The following is a 22,333-nucleotide window of genomic DNA, read 5'->3' as shown; positions in this document are numbered from 1 at the left end:
CTCGACACTACGGCTACAACCAAAAAATTCCACCACCGGGTGAGTCGGACCTCCAACCTTTCGGTTAACAGCCGAACGTGCTAGCCGATTGCGCCACGGAGGCCGGGTCGGGGGTATGCCAAGAAGAATGCTTCTCTAGCTAACAACAAGCTCGGGCATCTTCAAATGGCTAGAGCTTTTAGTGTTCCATGAAGCATTTTTTTTTTCATTTAATCCACGAGACTACAGCAACAAAGTGAAATGTCAGATGTGTGCATTTCTCTCAATTAAACAAACTTGCTTGTGCTGCACCGTTACAAACACGACACTACGGCTACAACCAAAAAATGCCACCACCGGGAGGAGTCTGTCCTTCAACCTTTCGGTTAACAGCCGAACGTGCTAGCCGATTGCGCCACGGAGGCCGGGTCGGGGGTATGCCAAGAAGAATGCTTCTCTAGCTAACAACACGCTCGGGCGGCTTCAAATGGCTAGGGTGTTTAGTGTTTCATGAAGCATTTTTTTCATTTAATACACGAGACTACAGCAACAAGGTAAAATGTCAGATGTGTGCATTTCTCTCAATTAACCAAACTTGCTTGTGCTGCACCGTTACAACTACTACACTACAGCTGCAACCAAAAAATGACGCCACCGGGAGGACTCGTTCCTCCAACCTTTCGGTTAACAGCCGAACGCGCTAGCCGATTGCGCCACGGAGGCCGGGTCAGTGGGTATGCCAAGAAGAATGCTTCTCTAGCTAACACGCTCGGGCAGCTTCAAATGGTTAGGGTGTTTAGTGTTTCATGAAGCATTTTTTTCATTTAATCCACGAGACTACAGCAACAAAGTAAAATGTCAGATGTGTGCATTTCTCTCAATTACCCAAACTTGCTTGTGCTGCACCGTTACAAATACTACTCTACAGCTGCAACAAAATAGCCGCCACCGGGAGGACTCGTTCCTCCAACCTTTCGGTTAACCGCCGAACACGCTAGCCGATTGCGCCACGGAGGCCGGGTCGGGGTTATGCCCAGAAGAATGCTTCTTTATAGCTAACAACACTCTCGGGCAGCTTCAAATGGCTAGGGTGTTTAGTGTTTCATGAAGCATTTTTTTTCATTAAATTCACGAGACTACAAAAACAAAGTAAAATGTCAGATGTGTGCATTTCTCTCAAGTAACCAAACTTGCTTGTGCTGCACCGTTACAAACGCGACACTACGGCTACAACCAAAAATGCCACTACCGGGAGGAGCCGGAACTCCAACCTTTCGGTTAACAGCCGAACGTGCTAGCCGATTGCGCCACGGAGGCCGGTTTGGGGGGCATGCCAAGAAGAATGCTTCTCTTGCTAACAACACGCTCGGACAGTTTCAAATGGCTAGAGCTTTTAGTGTTTCATGAAGCATTTTTTTCATTTAGCAGCAACAACCTAGAATGTCAGATGTGCGTGTTTCTCTCAATTAAAAAAACTTGCTTGTGCTGCACAGTGACAACTACTGCACTACAGCTAGAACCAAAAAATGCCGCCACCGGGAGGACTGGTTCCTCCAACCTTTCTGTTAACAACCGAACGCGCTAGCTGATTGCGCCACGGAGGCCGGGTCGGGGGGTATGCGAAGAAGAATGCTTCTGTAGCTAACAACACGCTCGGGCAGCTTCAAATCGCTAGGGTGTTTAGTGTTTCATGAAGCATTTTTTTTCATTAAATCCACGAGACTACAGCAACAAAGTAAAATGTCAGATGTGTGCATTTCTCTCAATTACCCAAACTTGCTTGTGCTGCACCGTTACAAATACTACACTACAGCTGCAACCAAAAATAGCCGCCACCGGGAGGACTCGTTCCTCCAACCTTTCGGTTAACAGCCGAACACGCTAGCCGATTGCGCCACGGAGGCCAGGTCGGGGTTATGCCAAGAAGAATGCTTCTTTACAGCTAACAACACTCTCGGGCAGCTTCAAATGGCTAGGGTGTTTAGTGTTTCATGAAGCATTTTTTTCATTAAATCCACGAGACTAAAGCAACAAAGTAAAATGTCAGATGTGTGCATTTCTCTCAACTAACCAAACTTGCTTGTGCTGCACCGTTACAAACGCGACACTACGGCTACAACCAAAAATAGCCGCCACCGGGAGGACTCGTTCCTCCAACCTTTCGGTTAACAGCCGAACGTGCTAGCCGATCGCGCCACTGAGGCCGGGTCGGGGGGTATGCCAAGAAGAATGCTTCTCTATAGCTAACAACACTCTCGGGCAGCTTCAAATGGCTCGGGTGTTTAGTGTTTCATGAAGCATTTTTTTTTCATTAAATCCACGAGACTACAGCAACAAAGTAAAATGTCAGATGTGTGCATTTCTCTCAACTAACCAAACTTGCTTGTGCTGCACCGTCGCAACTACTACACTACAACTGCAACAAAAAAATGCCGTCACCGGGAGGACTCGTTCCTCCAACCTTTCGGTTAACAGCCGAACGCGCTAGCCGATTGCGCCACGAAGGCCGGGTCGGGGAGTGTGCCAAGAAGAATGCTTCTCTAGCTAACAACACGCTCGGGCGGCTTCAAATGGCTAGGATGTTTAGTGTTTCATGAAGCATTTTTTTCACTTAATCCACGAGACTACAGCAAGAAAGTGAAATGTCAGATGTGTGCATTGCTCTCAATTAACCAAACTTGCTTGTGCTGCACCGTTACAACCACGACACTACGGCTACAACCAAAAAATGCCACTACCGGGAGGAGCCGGACCTCCAACCTTTCGGTTAACAGCCGAACGTGCTAGCCGATTGCGCCACGGAGGCCGGTTTGGGGGGCATGCCAAAAAGAATGCTTCTCTTGCTAACAACACGCTCGGGCAGCTTCAAATGGCTAGGGCTTTTAGTGTTTCATGAAGCATTTTTTTAATTTAGCAGCAACAACGTAGAATGTCAGATGTGCGTGTTTCTCTCAATTCAAAAAATTTGCTTGTGCTGCACCATGGCAACTACTACACTACAACTTCAACAAAAAAATGCCGTCACCGGGAGGACTCGTTCCTCCAACCTTTCTGTTAACAACCGAACGCGCTAGCTGATTGCGCCGCGGAGGCCGGGTCGGGGGGTATGCGAAGAAGCATGCTTCTGTAGCTAACAACACGCTCGGGCGGCTTCAAATGGCTAGGGTGTTTAGTGTTTGATGAAGCATTTTTTTCATTTAATCCACGAGACTACAGCAACAAAGTAAAATGTCAGATGTGTGCATTTCTCTCAACTAATCAAACTTGCTTGTGCTGCACTGTGACAACTACTACACTACGGCTACAACCAAAAAATGCCACCACCGGGAGGACTCGTTCCTCCAACCTTTCGCTTAAGAGCTGAACGCGCTAGCCGATTGCGCCACGGATGCCGGGTCGGGGGGTATGCCAAGAAGAATGCTTCTCTAGCTAACAACACGCTCGGGCGGCTTCAAATGGCTAGGGTGTTTAGTGTTTCATGAAGCATTTTTTTCATTTAGCAGCAACAACGTAGAATGTCAGATGTGCGTGTTTCTCTCAATTAAAAAAACTTGCTTGTGCTGCACCATGGCAACTACTACACTACAACTTCAACAAAAAAATGCCGTCACCGGGAGGACTCGTTCCTCCAACCTTTCGGTTAACAGCCGAACACGCTAGCCGATTGCGCCACGGAGGCCAGGTCGGGGTTATGTCAAGAAGAATGCTTCTTTATAGCTAACAACACTCTCGGGCAGCTTCAAATGGCTAGGGTGTTTAGTGTTTCATGAAGCATTTTTTTTCATTAAATCCACGAGACAACAGCAACAAAGTAAAATGTCAGATGTGTGCATTTCTCTCAACTAACCAAACTTGCTTGTGCTGCACCGTTACAAACGCGACACTACGGCTACAACCAAAAAATGCCACCACTGGGAGGAGTCGGACCTCCAACCTTTCGGTTAACAGCCGAACGTGCTAGCCGATCGCACCACTGAGGCCGGGTCGGGGGGTATGCCAAGAAGAATGCTTCTCTATAGCTAACAACACTCTCGGGCAGCTTCAAATGGCTAGGGTGTTTAGTGTTTCATGAAGCATTTTTTTTTCATTAAATCCACGAGACTACAGCAACAAAGTAAAATGTCAGATGTGTGCATTTCTCTCAATTAACTAAACTTGCTTGTGCTGCTCCGTTACAACCACGACACTACGGCTACAACCAAAAATGCCACTACCGGGAGGAGCCGGAACTGCAACCTTTCGGTTAACAGCCGAACGTGCTAGCCGATTGCGCCACGGAGGCCGGTTTGGGGGGCATGCCAAGAAGAATGCTTCTCTTGCTAACAACACGCTCGGGCAGCTTCAAATGGCTAGAGCTTTTAGTGTTTCATGAAGCCTTTTTTTCATTTAGCAGCAACAACGTAGAATGTCCGATGTGCGTGTTTCTCTCAATTAAAAAAACTTGCTTGTGCTGCACAGTGACAACTACTGCACTACAGCTAGAACCAAAAAATGCCGCCACCGGGAGGACTGGTTCCTCCAACCTTTCTGTTAACAACCGAACGCGCTAGCTGATTGCGCCGCGGAGGCCGGGTCGGGGGGTATGCGAAGAAGAATGCTTCTGTAGCTAACAACACGCTCGGGCAGCTTCAAATCGCTAGGGTGTTTAGTGTTTCATGAAGCATTTTTTTTCATTAAATCCACGAGACTACAGCAACAAAGTAAAATGTCAGATGTGTGCATTTCTCTCAATTACCCAAACTTGCTTGTGCTGCAGCGTTACAAATACTACACTACAGCTGCAACCAAAAATAGCCGCCACCGGGAGGACTCGTTCCTCCAACCTTTCGGTTAACAGCCGAACACGCTAGCCGATTGCGCCACGGAGGCCAGGTCGGGGTTATGCCAAGAAGAATGCTTCTTTATAGCTAAGAACACTCTCGGGCAGCTTCAAATGGCTAGGGTGTTTAGTGTTTCATGAAGCATTTTTTTCATTAAATCCACGAGACTAAAGCGACAAAGTAAAATGTCAGATGTGTGCATTTCTCTCAACTAACCAAACTTGCTTGTGCTGCACCGTTACAAACGCGACACTACGGCTACAACCAAAAAATGCCACCACTGGGAGGAGTCGGACCTCCAACCTTTCGGTTAACAGCCGAACGTGCTAGCCGATCGCGCCACTGAGGCCGGGTCGGGGGGTATGCCAAGAAGAATGCTTCTCTATAGCTAACAACACTCTCGGGCAGCTTCAAATGGCTAGGGTGTTTAGTGTTTCATGAAGCATCTTTTTTCATTAAATCCACGAGACTACAGCAACAAAGTAAAATGTCAGATGTGTGCATTTCTCTCAACTAACCAAACTTCCTTGTGCTGCATCGTGACAACTACTACACTACAACTGCAACAAAAAAATGCCGTCACCGGGAGGACTCGTTCCTCCAACCTTTCGGTTAACAGCCGAACGCGCTAGCCGATTGCGCCACGGAGGCCGGGTCGGAGAGTATGCCAAGAAGAATGCTTCTCTAGCTAACAACACGCTCGGGCGGCTTCAAATGGCTAGGCTGTTTAGTGTTTGATGAAGCATTTTTTTCATTTAATTCACGAGACTACAGCAAAAAAGTAAAATGTCAGATGTGTGCATTTCTCTCAACTAATCAAACTTGCTTGTGCTGCACTGTGACAACTACACTACGGCTACAACCAAAAAATGCCACCACCGGGAGGACTCGTTCCTCCAACCTTTCGCTTAACAGCTGAACGCGCTAGCCGATTGCGCCACGGATGCCGGGTCGGGGGGTATGCCAAGAAGAATGCTTCTCTAGCTAACAACACGCTCGGGCGGCTTCAAATGGCTAGGGTGTTTAGTGTTTCATGAAGCATTTTTTTCATTTAGCAGCAACAACGTAGAATGTCAGATGTGCGTGTTTCTCTCAATTCAAAAAATTTGCTTGTGCTGCACCATGGCAACTACTACACTACAACTTCAACAAAAAAATGCCGTCACCGGGAGGACTCGTTCCTCCAACCTTTCTGTTAACAACCGAACGCGCTAGCTGATTGCGCCGCGGAGGCCGGGTCGGGGGGTATGCGAAGAAGCATGCTTCTGTAGCTAACAACACGCTCGGGCGGCTTCAAATGGCTAGGGTGTTTAGTGTTTGATGAAGCATTTTTTTCATTTAATCCACGAGACTACAGCAACAAAGTAAAATGTCAGATGTGTGCATTTCTCTCAACTAATCAAACTTGCTTGTGCTGCACTGTGACAACTACTACACTACGGCTACAACCAAAAAATGCCACCACCGGGAGGACTCGTTCCTCCAACCTTTCGCTTAAGAGCTGAACGCGCTAGCCGATTGCGCCACGGATGCCGGGTCGGGGGGTATGCCAAGAAGAATGCTTCTCTAGCTAACAACACGCTCGGGCGGCTTCAAATGGCTAGGGTGTTTAGTGTTTCATGAAGCATTTTTTTCATTTAGCAGCAACAACGTAGAATGTCAGATGTGCGTGTTTCTCTCAATTAAAAAAACTTGCTTGTGCTGCACCATGGCAACTACTACACTACAACTTCAACAAAAAAATGCCGTCACCGGGAGGACTCGTTCCTCCAACCTTTCGGTTAACAGCCGAACACGCTAGCCGATTGCGCCACGGAGGCCAGGTCGGGGTTATGTCAAGAAGAATGCTTCTTTATAGCTAACAACACTCTCGGGCAGCTTCAAATGGCTAGGGTGTTTAGTGTTTCATGAAGCATTTTTTTTCATTAAATCCACGAGACAACAGCAACAAAGTAAAATGTCAGATGTGTGCATTTCTCTCAACTAACCAAACTTGCTTGTGCTGCACCGTTACAAACGCGACACTACGGCTACAACCAAAAAATGCCACCACTGGGAGGAGTCGGACCTCCAACCTTTCGGTTAACAGCCGAACGTGCTAGCCGATCGCACCACTGAGGCCGGGTCGGGGGGTATGCCAAGAAGAATGCTTCTCTATAGCTAACAACACTCTCGGGCAGCTTCAAATGGCTAGGGTGTTTAGTGTTTCATGAAGCATTTTTTTTTCATTAAATCCACGAGACTACAGCAACAAAGTAAAATGTCAGATGTGTGCATTTCTCTCAATTAACTAAACTTGCTTGTGCTGCTCCGTTACAACCACGACACTACGGCTACAACCAAAAATGCCACTACCGGGAGGAGCCGGAACTGCAACCTTTCGGTTAACAGCCGAACGTGCTAGCCGATTGCGCCACGGAGGCCGGTTTGGGGGGCATGCCAAGAAGAATGCTTCTCTTGCTAACAACACGCTCGGGCAGCTTCAAATGGCTAGAGCTTTTAGTGTTTCATGAAGCCTTTTTTTCATTTAGCAGCAACAACGTAGAATGTCCGATGTGCGTGTTTCTCTCAATTAAAAAAACTTGCTTGTGCTGCACAGTGACAACTACTGCACTACAGCTAGAACCAAAAAATGCCGCCACCGGGAGGACTGGTTCCTCCAACCTTTCTGTTAACAACCGAACGCGCTAGCTGATTGCGCCGCGGAGGCCGGGTCGGGGGGTATGCGAAGAAGAATGCTTCTGTAGCTAACAACACGCTCGGGCAGCTTCAAATCGCTAGGGTGTTTAGTGTTTCATGAAGCATTTTTTTTCATTAAATCCACGAGACTACAGCAACAAAGTAAAATGTCAGATGTGTGCATTTCTCTCAATTACCCAAACTTGCTTGTGCTGCAGCGTTACAAATACTACACTACAGCTGCAACCAAAAATAGCCGCCACCGGGAGGACTCGTTCCTCCAACCTTTCGGTTAACAGCCGAACACGCTAGCCGATTGCGCCACGGAGGCCAGGTCGGGGTTATGCCAAGAAGAATGCTTCTTTATAGCTAAGAACACTCTCGGGCAGCTTCAAATGGCTAGGGTGTTTAGTGTTTCATGAAGCATTTTTTTCATTAAATCCACGAGACTAAAGCGACAAAGTAAAATGTCAGATGTGTGCATTTCTCTCAACTAACCAAACTTGCTTGTGCTGCACCGTTACAAACGCGACACTACGGCTACAACCAAAAAATGCCACCACTGGGAGGAGTCGGACCTCCAACCTTTCGGTTAACAGCCGAACGTGCTAGCCGATCGCGCCACTGAGGCCGGGTCGGGGGGTATGCCAAGAAGAATGCTTCTCTATAGCTAACAACACTCTCGGGCAGCTTCAAATGGCTAGGGTGTTTAGTGTTTCATGAAGCATCTTTTTTCATTAAATCCACGAGACTACAGCAACAAAGTAAAATGTCAGATGTGTGCATTTCTCTCAACTAACCAAACTTCCTTGTGCTGCATCGTGACAACTACTACACTACAACTGCAACAAAAAAATGCCGTCACCGGGAGGACTCGTTCCTCCAACCTTTCGGTTAACAGCCGAACGCGCTAGCCGATTGCGCCACGGAGGCCGGGTCGGAGAGTATGCCAAGAAGAATGCTTCTCTAGCTAACAACACGCTCGGGCGGCTTCAAATGGCTAGGCTGTTTAGTGTTTGATGAAGCATTTTTTTCATTTAATTCACGAGACTACAGCAAAAAAGTAAAATGTCAGATGTGTGCATTTCTCTCAACTAATCAAACTTGCTTGTGCTGCACTGTGACAACTACACTACGGCTACAACCAAAAAATGCCACCACCGGGAGGACTCGTTCCTCCAACCTTTCGCTTAACAGCTGAACGCGCTAGCCGATTGCGCCACGGATGCCGGGTCGGGGGGTATGCCAAGAAGAATGCTTCTCTAGCTAACAACACGCTCGGGCGGCTTCAAATGGCTAGGGTGTTTAGTGTTTCATGAAGCATTTTTTTCATTTAGCAGCAACAACGTAGAATGTCAGATGTGCGTGTTTCTCTCAATTAAAAAAACTTGCTTGTGCTGCACCATGGCAACTACTACACTACAACTTCAACAAAAAAATGCCACCACTGGGAGGAGTCGGACCTCCAACCTTTCGGTTAACAGCCGAACGTGCTAGCCGATCGCGCCACTGAGGCCGGGTCGGGGGGTATGCCAAGAAGAATGCTTCTCTATAGCTAACAACACTCTCGGGCAGCTTCAAATGGCTAGGGTGTTTAGTGTTTCATGAAGCATCTTTTTTCATTAAATCCACGAGACTACAGCAACAAAGTAAAATGTCAGATGTGTGCATTTCTCTCAACTAACCAAACTTCCTTGTGCTGCATCGTGACAACTACTACACTACAACTGCAACAAAAAAATGCCGTCACCGGGAGGACTGGTTCCTCCAACCTTTCTGTTAACAGCCGAACGCGCTAGCCGATTGCGCCACGGAGGCCGGGTCGGAGGGTATATGCGAAGAAGAATGCTTCTGTAGCTAACAACACTCTCGGGCAGCTTCAAATGGCTAGGGTGTTTAGTGTTTCATGAAGCATTTTTTTTTCATTAAATCCACGAGACTACAGCAACAAAGTAAAATGTCAGATGTGTGCATTTCTCTCAACCAAACTTGCTTGTGCTGCACCGTGGCAACTACTACACTACAAATGCAACAAAAAAATGCCGTCACCGGGAGGACTCGTTCCTCCAACCTTTCGGTTAACAGCCGAACGCGCTAGCCGATTGCGCCACGGAGGCCGGGTCGGGGGGTATGCCAAGAAGAATGCTTCTCTAGCTAACAACACGCTCGGGCGGCTGTTACGACCAAGCATCCGCAATTGCGCGCTCTATTGTTCGCCTGTGGGCATGGATAAGTTTTGTGAATATGTGGTGATGGTCCAATGGCTCTAAGTGAGCCTGTTTCCAGGAATCCTGTTTTGTAAGCATGTTTTGCTTTGTGGACAACCTGCAAATGCCAAATTGACCCTGTCAAGAGAACGTCTGGAAAAACACAAAGAAACGTCCCCCTGAGGGAAATAGCAGGAAGTGCTTTCTTTCTTTTGTTCACCCTTCCAGTCGAGAAGTGCTATCCTCCAGTGATGAATGCCTCCTATCCAAAGGAGACGACAGAGTGACATGTCCGCTGACGTGCAGGACAAGAAAGGAGCATGACTCATACGGCCATTAAGTGATTTCCCGGGAAAGCAGGAAAGATTTGCAATTGTCGAAAAGGGACCATGTTGGGAGCCCTATGCGGCGCCACGTGCACTCGGGTTTCTGAGAAGTAAAACCCCTTGTCAGAACCAGCCTGTGGTTTCTTTGTTGAAGAATAGAAATGTACCTCCTCTCCTCGCCGTTCCCAAGCTTTTCCCGCCAACAAGTGATCACGCCCAACGAATGAATGCCGGACCAGTCAGTGCTTCAGACCATCAGTGCAGTGATGTGTTCGATTGGATGCCGATACCTGAGGGGCGTGCCCTGGATTTGGTTGGTCAGCATCTTCAGAGAGGGGCTGGACATAGGGGGTTTTTAAGGACGCTGCAGAGCACGAAATGTCGCTCTGGGCCCTGGGTAAACGGCTCATCCAGTCGCTTCTCGCTATGAACTCTTAACGCTTGCCATTTTGCTGATGTACCCTTCTTTTTCATGTAAATAATCCTGTAAATAAGTTTTCCCAAAGTGCCAGTAAACCTGCTTGTACATATTTCACCAACTTCGAAGATTCAATCCTACTTCAACCCCGAGTCTCTGCACGCTACCAAGTGAAGGCCGGGTCGACGTAGCCCCAGCGTCACGACAACTGGTGACCAGCGTTGGGATTTGCATCTACAAGCTACAACATCTGGTGATTCGAGGTGGATCAGAATCTACAAGCCACAACATCTGGTGATCGGAGGTGGCATCTCAAGCAACAAGCAGGAGCAACAATCGGCCAACAAGAGAGCAGCTCGGAACATCGATCGCATGTGTGGGTGAGTGCTTGGCTTTTCTTCTGATGTGGACCAGGTTCTAGAACAGGGTTAGATTTTAGAACTGGTAAAAAGTGTTGAAACGCCTTTAGGTTTGGTAGTTTGCACTGTTGTTTTGGAAGTAGCCGACACTCGGAGCGATCATGGACCTACAAAAGCTGCAGAAACCGGAACTGTTGCAATTGTGTGAGGAACTGGGAATTGATACAAGTGGTTTGGCACGAAAACCTTTGATTATAAAGGCAATCACAGATTTGGGAGCCGATGATGAGGAGCTCAGTGAAGCATGGAACCTCATCGCCCAAAAAAAAGAGGAAAGGGAGCGCGAACGTCAGAGGGAAAAAGAGGAAAGGGAGCGCGAACGTCAGAGGGAAAAAGAGGAAAGGGAGCGCGAACGTCAGAGGGAAAAAGAGGAAAGGGAGCGCGAACGTCAGAGGGAAAAAGAGGAAAGGGAGCGTGAACTTGAGAGGGAAAAAGAGGAAAGGGAGCACGAACGTGAGAAGCTTGAAAGAGAAGCAAAAAAGCTGGACCAAGAAATTGAGCTCCGGAAATTAGAACTAGAGTTGAGCAAGAGGTCGGGCGATTGTCCCCAGCTAGCGGTACCTCGTCTCAACAAGGAGGCAGATTTCAAGATGTCAAAGTACATGCAGCCATATGTGATATCAGGGGATATCGGTCTGTATCTGGCTAACTTTGAGCGAACCTGCGAAAAACTGTCCTTCCAGCGAGACACTTGGTCTCAGAGATTATTGACGGTTCTGCCCAGCGAGGCAGCGGAGGTTGTCGCGCGGCTAAGCAAGGAGGACGCGGACAACTACGAGAAGGTCAAAGCTTGCCTTCTGAGAAAGTATAGGCTTAGCGCCGAGGCGTTCAGACAACGTTTTCGGAACGCTACTAAGTCCAGGGACGAGAGTTACCCTGAATTCCTGTACAATTTAAGAGTTAATTTGGGCGAGTGGCTAAAGAGCACTGATTCCTACAGTGATAGGGACGCTGTAGTCGAGCGAATTCTTTTGGAGCAGTTTTATAGCTGCCTCCCAGAAAAAGAAAGAAATTGGTTACAGGACCGAGGCGACATTAAGTCGGCAACTGAAGCTGCCGAAGTCATTGAGGAGTACGCTTCGCGCCGACAATTCAGCAACCCAGCAGTGGATAGGCTCCGCAATCTCAAGTTGAGTGTAAATAACCGTCAGAAAAGGCACTTTGCTAGATTTGCAAACGAAGAAAGGAAGGCTTCTTCAGGCAAACGCCCTAGAAAGGACGGCAGTGAGAAAAGTGGGGAAGTGACCAACGCGCAGAACACAAAGAACAAGCTTGGGGCTAGGAAGCCGCTCACATGCTTTAGGTGTAATGAGCAGGGTCACATTGCCGTCAACTGCCGGAAAGAAAAGTTTGTTTTCTCGTATGTCAGTGACTGCGATGAAAATATGCAGCTTTTGGAACCTTACATGCATGACCTAGTAGTCAACGGGAAGCCTTGCAAGGTACTGCGCGATTCGGCCGCAACGATGGATGTTGTCCATCCGGTGTATGTGTCGCCTTCCGACTATACAGGACAGTGTGCGTGGATCCGCCAGGTAGTGGAGGAACAGAGTGTGTGCTTGCCAATCGCGAACGTGGTCATCGAGGGCCCTTTCGGCAAGTTGACAACCGAGGCTGCCGTTTCAGGAAAGCTTCCTAAGTGCTATCCGTATTTGTTCTCCAACAAATCGGATATGCTACTGCGAAAGAGGGGCATCCTTTTCGGAGACAGAGTTGTGCCAGCCTTAACACGTTCAAAGGCGCGAGAACTAGCTACACTGCTAATTCCAGAAAAATCCACCGCGGAGGAAACGACAGCTAAAACAGTGGTCGATGCGGAAGACAGTGGGTCAGAAAACTTTGAGAGCAAGGCATCTCAAATAAGTCAACTTGAAAGTGAGCTTGATGAGACGCGGAATGAGGACGTCCTTGGGAGTAACCTCTTGCCGCCAGTGTCTAGTAATCTCACGAGACTTTTAAGTGGAACCCGAGAGGACTTAGCTATAGAGCAAGCCAATGATCCCAAGATACAGGAGATAAGGGAGCGCCACCGCGCCACTAAGACAGCAAACAATATTTCTTTCGAGATGAGAAAGGGAGTGCTGTATCGCTTATTCAAGGATAAACGCGGAGTAGAGCGGGACCAATTAGTCGTTCCCCAAAAGTACCGCGGAGACTTACTGCGACTTTCCCATGGCAGCTCGTGGTCATGTCACCTTGGAATAAAGAAAACAAAGCAGAGGCTGTTGCAAGAATACTATTGGCCTGGATGTTTTAAGGACACGGAAAATTTTGTACGGTCATGCGACACGTGCCAGCGGGTTGGAAAGGCGCAAGATAAGTGGAAAGCTCCGATGGTGTTAGTACCAATCATTACCGAGCCGTTTCACCGGTTAGTAATAGATGTAGTTGGGCCACTTCCTGTGACAGAGTCAGGGTACCGTTATATCCTCACTATGTTATGCCCAGCCACAAAGTTTCCAGAGGCTGTTCCGCTGCGCGAGGTGACGTCCGAGAGTGTAGTGGATTCGCTGCTGTCAGTGTTTGCACGAGTTGGATTCCCTTCCGAGGTCCAAAGTGATCAGGGTAGCGTTTTCACGAGTGTCCTCACCACCTCATTTCTCGAGCGATGCGGCATTAAGGTAGTGCATAGCTCGATCCATCATCCGCAGAGCAACAGCGTAGAAAGATGGCACTCTGTTCTCAAACGAGTCCTGAGGGGACTGTGCTATGAAAACAAGCGCGAATGGGATACCTGCCTGCCTGCAGCGCTTTTCGCTTTGCGGTCAGTGCCGCACGAATCCACTGGATTTAGCCCAGCCGAGTTGGTGTACGGAAGGTCACTGCGCTCACCTTTGCGAATGGTGCGTGAAGCCTGGGAGGGGCGCGGAGAAGACCCAACAGTAGTAGAATTCATTCTGAACCTCTTGAATCGCTTACATAACACTAAGGAACTCGTTGAGGCCAGCATGAAGTCAGCCCAGGCTCGTTCCAAGGTGTACTATGATAAGACAGCCCGTCAAAGGACGTTTTGTATCGGGGACCAGGTGATGTTGCTGAGAAGTTCAAGGCAGAATAAGCTCGAAGTACAGTGGGAAGGACCGGCTGAAGTCGTTGCAAAGCTTTCTAACACTAACTACGCAGTGAAAATTCCCGGTAGGCGTAAAGAAGTGCGCATTTATCATTGCAATCTTATGAAGCCTTATGTGCAGAGGGAAGCCGTGGTAAATCTAACGTTAAACCTTCCCGAGGAGATGGGGGACAACTTGATTTGCCTCAGCGGAAAAGGAAGCAACGCTCAGGAGCTTCTCAAAAAGACGGAGCAGAGAGGAGAACTAAAGAAATCCCAGCTGTCCGATCTGGGCGAGATAATAACAGAGTTTGAGGCCTGCTTCGTGGACAGGCCAGGCAGAACTGATTTGACTGAGCACGATATTGAGCTGACTTCAGACGTGCCAGTGCGATCAAGGTGCTACCGATTTTCTCCAAGGCAAAGAGAAATTCTGGATAGGGAAGTAACTCGCATGCTGGAATTGGGAGTAATAAAACCCTCGGAAAGCGATTATGCTTCGCCTATGATCTTAGTAGAATCTCCAGGTAAAGACCCTAGGCCTGTGGTAGACTACCGAAAGCTAAATTCTCTCACCAGGGATCAAGTGTATCCTATTCCGAATATTGAGGAGAGAGTAGAACAGGTCAGTAGAGCGGCATATGTGACTACGCTGGACCTTACTCGAGGATACTGGCAAGTACCGCCCACTGAACGCGCCAGCAGATACGCGGCTTTCGTCACTCCGACGGGCAGCTACCAGCCAACAATGATGAGTTTCGGGCTCAAAAATGCTCCATTTTGTTTTTCACGACTCATGGATAGGGTTTTAAAGGGGTGTGAAACATTCGCGGTGCCTTATTTAGACGACATTGCGGTTTTTTCCGACTCATGGGCGGACCATATGGTACATCTAAGAGCTGTACTGAGCCTTTTGCGTCAAGCTGGACTAACCGTAAAGGCCGAGAAATGTTGCCTGGCAAGGGCGACCGTGGACTACTTGGGTCACAATGTAGGTCAAGGTTTCAGGAAACCCAGCGAGATTAAGATTTCTGCGGTAGCAGACTACCCGCGGCCGAGCACGAAGACGGAAATTCGAGCATTCCTAGGTCTGACTGGATACTACAATCACTACATCCCTAACTATTCAGCTTTGGCCAGCCCTCTGACCGACGCTCTCCGCAAGACAGAACCGACAAATGTAGTCTGGGACGAACAAAGGGAAGCCTCCTTCGTAAATCTGAAGGCTGTGCTGATTAGCCGTCCGGTATTGCGAGCTCCAGACTATGACCGAGAATTCACGGTCCAGTGTGATGCCAGTGATCGAGGGTTAGGTGCTGTTCTCTGCCAGAGAGATGACGACGGTAATGAGCACCCCGTGCTCTACTTGAGCAGAAAGCTGAGTTCTAGAGAGAGGGCTTATTGCGCGTCAGAGAAAGAGTGCGCTTGCATTGTATGGGCCATTCAAAAATTGAAGTGCTATCTTGGAGGGGCCAAATTCACCGTAGAGACGGACCATTGTCCCCTGGCTTGGCTGCAAACTGCGACATCGAAGAACAGTCGCCTTCTTAGGTGGAGCTTGATTTTACAGCAGTACAATTTGAAATAAGATACAAAAAGGGGAAGTTAAATGGGAATGCGGACGCGCTTAGCCGCTCTTTCTAAGCGGTCCGAGATGTTCCTCACCATGTATCCAAATTGATAATCAGGTTTTTTTTTTTCCGTGCGCTTGTATATGTGTGACTATGTAAAGCAGCACGTTTGGTTTTCTAGGAATACGTGGGTCCTGAACGTCTTGAGAGTGGGCTTTTCTCGAACAACAATGGCAGTTTTCTTTTGACCTGGTCTCTTCAGACGGGAGCCGAGTGCTTGCTTCGACATGTGGTTGAGTTTCAGACAGCTCGAGCAATTTGGCCTACAACAATCAAGACAACGCGACAAGCAACAGCGAGCTTCAAGCGTTCACGTGCAGGCCATTAAGTCGTCTCTTCATGCAGCAGCTGGGACTGCTGCCCTCCGAGACTCTTCTGGCGGGGGAGGAGGCTGTTACGACCAAGCATCCGCAATTGCGCGCTCTATTGTTCGCCTGTGGGCATGGATAAGTTTTGTGAATATGTGGTGATGGTCCAATGGCTCTAAGTGAGCCTGTTTCCAGGAATCCTGTTTTGTAAGCATGTTTTGCTTTGTGGACAACCTGCAAATGCCAAATTGACCCTGTCAAGAGAACGTCTGGAAAAACACAAAGAAACATCCCCCTGAGGGAAATAGCAGGAAGTGCTTTCTTTCTTTTGTTCACCCTTCCAGTCGAGAAGTGCTATCCTCCAGTGATGAATGCCTCCTATCCAAAGGAGACGACAGAGTGACATGTCCGCTGACGTGCAGGACAAGAAAGGAGCATGACTCATACGGCCATTAAGTGATTTCCCGGGAAAGCAGGAAAGATTTGCAATTGTCGAAAAGGGACCATGTTGGGAGCCCTATGCGGCGCCACGTGCACTCGGGTTTCTGAGAAGTAAAACCCCTTGTCAGAACCAGCCTGTGGTTTCTTTGTTGAAGAATAGAAATGTACCTCCTCTCCTCGCCGTTCCCAAGCTTTTCCCGCCAACAAGTGATCACGCCCAACGAATGAATGCCGGACCAGTCAGTGCTTCAGACCATCAGTGCAGTGATGTGTTCGATTGGATGCCGATACCTGAGGGGCGTGCCCTGGATTTGGTTGGTCAGCATCTTCAGAGAGGGGCTGGACATAGGGGGTTTTTAAGGACACTGCAGAGCACGAAATGTCGCTCTGGGCCCTGGGTAAACGGCTCATCCAGTCGCTTCTCGCTATGAACTTTTAACGCTTGCCATTTTGCTGATGTACCCTTCTTTTTCGTGTAAATATTGTAAATAAGTTTTCTCAAAGTGCCATTAAACCTGCTTGTACATATTTCACCAACTTCGAAGATTCAATCCTACTTCAACCCCGAGTCTCTGCACGCTACCAAGTGAAGGCCGGGTCGACATAGCCCCAGCGTCACGACACGGCTTCAAATGGCTAGGGTGTTTAGTGTTTGATGAAGCATTTTTTTCATTTAATCCACGAGACTACAGCAACAAAGTAAAATGTCAGATGTGTGCATTTCTCTCAACTAATCAAACTTGCTTGTGCTGCACTGTGACAACTACTACACTACGCCTACAACCAAAAATGCCACCACCGGGAGGACTCGTTCCTCCAACCTTTCGGTTAACAGCCGAACACGCTAGCCGATTGCGCCACGGAGGCCGGGTCGGGGTTATGCCAAGAAGAATGCTTCTTTATAGCTAACAACACTCTCGGGCAGCTTCAAATGGCTAGGGTGTTTAGTGTTTCATGAAGCATCTTTTTCATTAAATCCACGAGACTACAGCAACAAAGTAAAATGTCAGATGTGTGCATTTCTCTACTAACCAAACTTGCTTGTGCTGCACCGTTACAAACGCGACACTACGGCTACAACCAAAAAATGCCACTACTGGAAGGAGTCGGACCTCCAACCTTTCGGTTAACAGCCGAACATGCTAGCCGATCGCGCCACTGAGGCCGGGTCGGGGGGTATGCCAAGAAGAATGCTTCTCTATAGCTAACAACACTCTCGGGCAGCTTCAAATGGCTAGGGTGTTTAGTGTTTCATGAAGCATTTTTTTTCATTAAATCCACGAGACTACAGCAACAAAGTAAAATGTCAGATCGTGGCCTCCGCGATCGGCTCCGTCGCAGCGCCGTTGCTCCGGCCGTCCCATTCAGCGCGCGCCCCAGCGGAAAATTGTAATTTCGCTAGCTCCGTAACACGCCGCGAGGTGGCGACCTTAGCCCATGGCTCGAGCGGCGCGCGCGTGGCCGGCACTGCCTGCGATTTCAGTCACGTCGTCAGTTTTTTTGGCACGTTTCCACGCGGAACAGCCGTGAATGCGTTGTCAATTTCTTTCGACTTCTACGTCAAGATCAGGTACGTTGTTAAACACTTAGGATCGCCTTTGCATGCAGTTTTTGTGGCCGTTTAAAAGGTGATTGAGGCAACCGAGGCTTTTACCGTGCAGCATGTCGTCCGGTGTGCATGCCATTGCGCTGAATTTTTTTGTGTATATGTGTGTGTGCTGCAAAAGTTGCCACGCTATATGACACAACTTACGCATGCCTTTTTGTGCCTTTCAGGCGACGTTTATTTGTAGCGAAGCTCTCTCTGGCTCGAACATATAATTACGATAAGCGCTCGCGCATTGTTATACGCCACTACGCTAGTCACAAGTTCTGACTTCTGTTTTTTGTACTTGAGTAGAGTAGTTTGAGCGAAAATACTTTCGTGGCCTTTGTTTTGCTATGTTGCATGTGCTCCCTCTAGGTGAAAGTGGTTTCGCGCAGCTAATGTGATCCCGCTATTAAATTATTTGCGGTGTGACGAAAGCTGCATCGATTCTCTGTCATCCGCTTCACACGGCAATCCTATCTCTTTCTTTATTTTTCAGATAAATGTATTGCTGTGTCCCTTTCTGTCGCTCCGATAGAAAAAAGAACCACGGAATAAGTTTCCATGAATTTCCTTCAAATGATGAGCGTAGGCAAGCATGGCTAAAGGCCATATCAAGAAAAGATTTTGTGCCAAATGACAATTCTGCTAGCAGTGTCGTCTGCAGCCATCACTTTTTAGACTCGGATTATAATTTGGGGTCCACAAAGGTGCGCCGTCTGAAACGGGATGCTGTTCCGAGCGTGTTCGCGGGTTACCCGAGCTACATGCAGCCGCAACAGCCACAAAAAAGACGTAAGATAGAGCGATTGTCGCAGAATTCCGCACCAAACCAAGAAAGGGCATCAAGTTTATCAAGCGGCCGCGATGAAGATGCAGAGTCAGCCTATGGTCGCGAAGAAAGCACAAGCCGTTCATCAACTTCTGCCTGCTAATTTTCTCTAGTGCATGAAGGCAGCCTGATTCATTCATCATTGGAAGGAGATGAAGCAGGTCCTAACGGTGCAGGATATGAGAAGCAGCAGCCTAGTGATTGCGCAACGCAAACTACCGATGACCTTCTTCTACGCAAGCAGTCCGATGCAAGGGGTCTAAACCGAATGCGAGTGCAATTGTTCAGGAAAGCAGACACTGTCAGGGGACTGCAAAGAGAAAACAGTCGCCTAAAAATAAAACTCAGTGGTTATGAAAACCACACTCTCCACTCGGCGTTGAAAAAATGCCTGGACAAGGTCGGCACAGCCCAGTTCTGCTTAGAGGACTGCCTAGCGGAACAGATCACCAATGCGTCAAGCCAACGGCCCGTGTGGTCTCCAGACTTTGTACGGGAATGTGTAGTTTTGTACTACTTGTCCCCTAAGGCATACCGTTACATACGTAACAGAGGCCTTTTGAAACTGCCATCAAAAAACACGCTACTTCGCTATGTTGGCAAATCCAATAGTGAAAGTGGGATCACACCACTAATGAAAGAACGCCTGAAGCAGGAGGTGGGGCAGTTAAAAGAGCAAGCGCGGTTTTCCTCTATTATTGTGGATGAAATGGCTATAAGCTCCAAATACATCTATGATCGTAAAATGGACTGCTTTTTCGGTCAGCAAACTGCCAGAGAAGACGCTGGGACAGGGGAGAACGTGAACAACATCGTGCTTGCCAACAAAGTGTTGTGTTTCGTTGCAGCAAACCTGTCCACGTCTTACAAGATTCCTTGCGGCTTTTTCTTCACTAACCGATTAAGTGGCAAGCTCCTGTATCAGCTGACAAAAGAAGTGATAACTGAAGTTGAAAAGTGTGGCCTCTATGTCGTCCGGATCGTCACGGATAACCACAAGATTAATGTTACAATGATGCGCCACCTGGGCAATGGCTCCCTCAAGCCAGTGGTCAATCATCCATGTGATCCAGAGAGAAGCCTATTCTTGTCCTTTGACCAGTGTCATATTATAAAAAACGTGCGAAGCCTTATCCTGGAGGGGGACATGACAGATGGAACCCAGCCAATAACTGGACAGTTTGGGAAGCAGCTCTATGTCCTTCAAAAGAACGAGATTGTTAAACCAGTTCGATTCCTAACACAGAAGCACATAGAGCCAACTAATTTTGAGAAGATGCATGTGGGAAGAGCAGTGCAGCTGTTTTCAGATGAAGTTATCTCAGCGCTTTCTTTTTTGAAAGAATACCCCTGGTACCACCCTCAGGCAGAACAGTTCAGGAACGCTGACGCACCAATATTGTTTATGAAGATGATGCAGAAGTGGTTTTCCATCCACAATGTGGCCAACCGAACGGCACATGTGCATTTGAGAAAGCCTGACCAAATGCACTTTTTCTGTGCTGCCGACGAACGCCTACAATGGCTGGAGAAGGAGTTCCCAGACTACCTCAAAACTATCTACAATGCCTGTAAAAGGAACCGGAAAAAGTTTCTTAGTGCTGAAGCCTACGAAGCTCTCTTGCTGACAAGCAAATCTACTGTACTATGCATCAAGTACCTTCTCGAGAACGGCTTCTTTTATGTTTTAACAAGGAACCTCTCCAGTGACCCCGTAGAGCTCCTCTTCAGTTCTTTGCGGCAAATGGCTGGTGGGAATGACTGTCTTGATGCAAGGGCTGTGACATTTAGCCTGGAAAGGATCTTGCGGACTGGAAGCATGTGCCCATCTCAAGCTTCAAACATTGAAAATGGACAGACTGTTTTGAGGTAGGTACATGGTATTTGAGTTCTGGAGCGAGTGCTCGTAGTTGGCAGCTGGTTGTCTCTTGTTTCAAAACACAAAGCTAATCACTTTCATGCCCTTGCACAACTAAAATTTCACAACGCGAGCAGCTCTACTGTTGTAGTCTGCCTGCTTGGTGGAAATGTTTAGTTCAGACCATGTGAGCGCGCAAAACCTGCTTTGCCGATGGGCAATGTGTTACAACCATTTTTTGCTTTTATGTGGCTGCTGATTATTAGTGGCGATAACTATTTTACATATATTGCAGTTTGCATGGTGCCTCCCTGAATGTGTCGTCCTCCGAACTGGATGTTCCAGCTCGAGCAACAGCACAGACAACCCCGCATGCTTTGACAGTGACCCCAGCCAGGTATATGTTGCATAAGATTTTTCAAGAACTTACGCTTCGTTGGCTCGCTGGACTACTATTGTGTTTATTTTGCAGCCTACAGCGATTTGGCTAACACATATAATTTGCTGATATAAATACTATGCATATTTTTGTTCCAGGTTCACGGGAACTGAGGATTTTGCGATGGAAATCGACGAGCTCTTCAGATCCCTGAAAGCGATGCCTCGTGAGTACACACTCGTTCACCCACTCTATCCATGTGAATTGGAACTGAAAACCGACCATTTCGCGTTATTGCACGGCTCTAACAGATGACTGGTGGCAATGCCTAAATGTGAAATTTTTTAGAGAATGCACGCTGAGTTTGGACATGATAAACCTTTTTTATAGGTTTGTGCCATAAGCTGAATTTTTTTGCTCGCACAAATGGCAGTACATTGCAGTATGTCTAGCTCCAAATGCTAATATGGGTATATTCTATTTCAGTGCAGCGGCCACAATCAACCATAGCAAATGCAAGCATCGCTTATATAGCAGGTTTTGTGGCGAAGGCAGTTGAGGAGCGAAGAACATGCAGTTTCTGCCCTTCCCTCCACCAGTCGCATGGATCAAGTTCGGTGCTGATGCGGCTTATTAGCCTGCAGTCAAGGGGTGGGCTAATTTTCCCAAAGTCTGAACTTGTCACTGTCCTCGTGACCATTAAAAAAGCAGTTGATATTGCCCTGCCGCACATAAAAAAGACCAACGTGCGTCAGCAACTGGCTGAACTGTTACTGCCTCGACTGGAGCAGTGCCCCCTTTTCGTATGCCCAGCAAGAGATGACCACGCCACAAGCACACTAGCTGTAGTTTTCGACAAGTTCATTAGGCCACTTTTATCCAACGTCGGCTCTACTGTAACGGACCGGGCAGCATACCGCAAGAAGCTCGCCTGCAAGCCACTGCAAAGGAAAGTGCGGCGCGTTTAGAATAAAGAAAATGTGAAAAACTGATGCTGAACATCATGGCTCCAATTTTGTCTTTTTAAATAAAGTGCAATTTGTATCCTCAAATGATTTTATCTGTATTCCTGCCAAGCTGTAGGTTTATTGAAATAAACCATCTTTTTTGTTGCTTGCCGAGGATGAAAAGAAAAGAAAAAGACTAAATCCGCCTTAGTTCCCTCCACTACAAGGTCAAAAAACTTTATCCATTGCAGGCTGTTGTGCACTGCCCTGGCCAAAATAGGCATGGGACAATGCATTGAGTGGCATCTGCAAGCGCTGAAAGCTAACATTTATTGCACGAATTTAAGTATAAACCAGATTTACACCATGTCTACACAGGAAAACTGGCAGAATTCCTTGATCCCCATAAATGAAAAGTAATTTCTCGTTCTAAGCTAATATGCACAAGAATT

At 47.8% G+C, this 22,333-nt stretch overlaps 1 protein-coding gene across 1 annotated transcript; it reads left to right on the top strand.

Annotated features, from left to right (window-relative positions):
• Positions 1-20,845: 20,845 nt before the first annotated feature.
• On the top strand, positions 20,846-21,902 carry LOC146183291 (uncharacterized; the record flags this gene model as incomplete). The annotated part of the gene is made up of 3 exons (XM_084608705.1): positions 20,846-20,952; positions 21,093-21,160; positions 21,421-21,902. Coding segments are annotated over 3 exons (657 nt in total), but the record flags the coding sequence as incomplete, so codon positions are not given.
• Between the last annotated feature and the right edge of the window lie 431 nt (positions 21,903-22,333).

This window comes from Amblyomma maculatum, chromosome 7 (genome assembly GCF_055883805.1).
Source record: "Amblyomma maculatum isolate TAMU_Amacu chromosome 7, ASM5588380v1, whole genome shotgun sequence".
Taxonomy (NCBI): domain Eukaryota; kingdom Metazoa; phylum Arthropoda; class Arachnida; order Ixodida; family Ixodidae; genus Amblyomma; species Amblyomma maculatum.
Note: the sequence above shows the minus strand (reverse complement) of the source record. Positions and strands in the feature narration are given on the sequence as shown.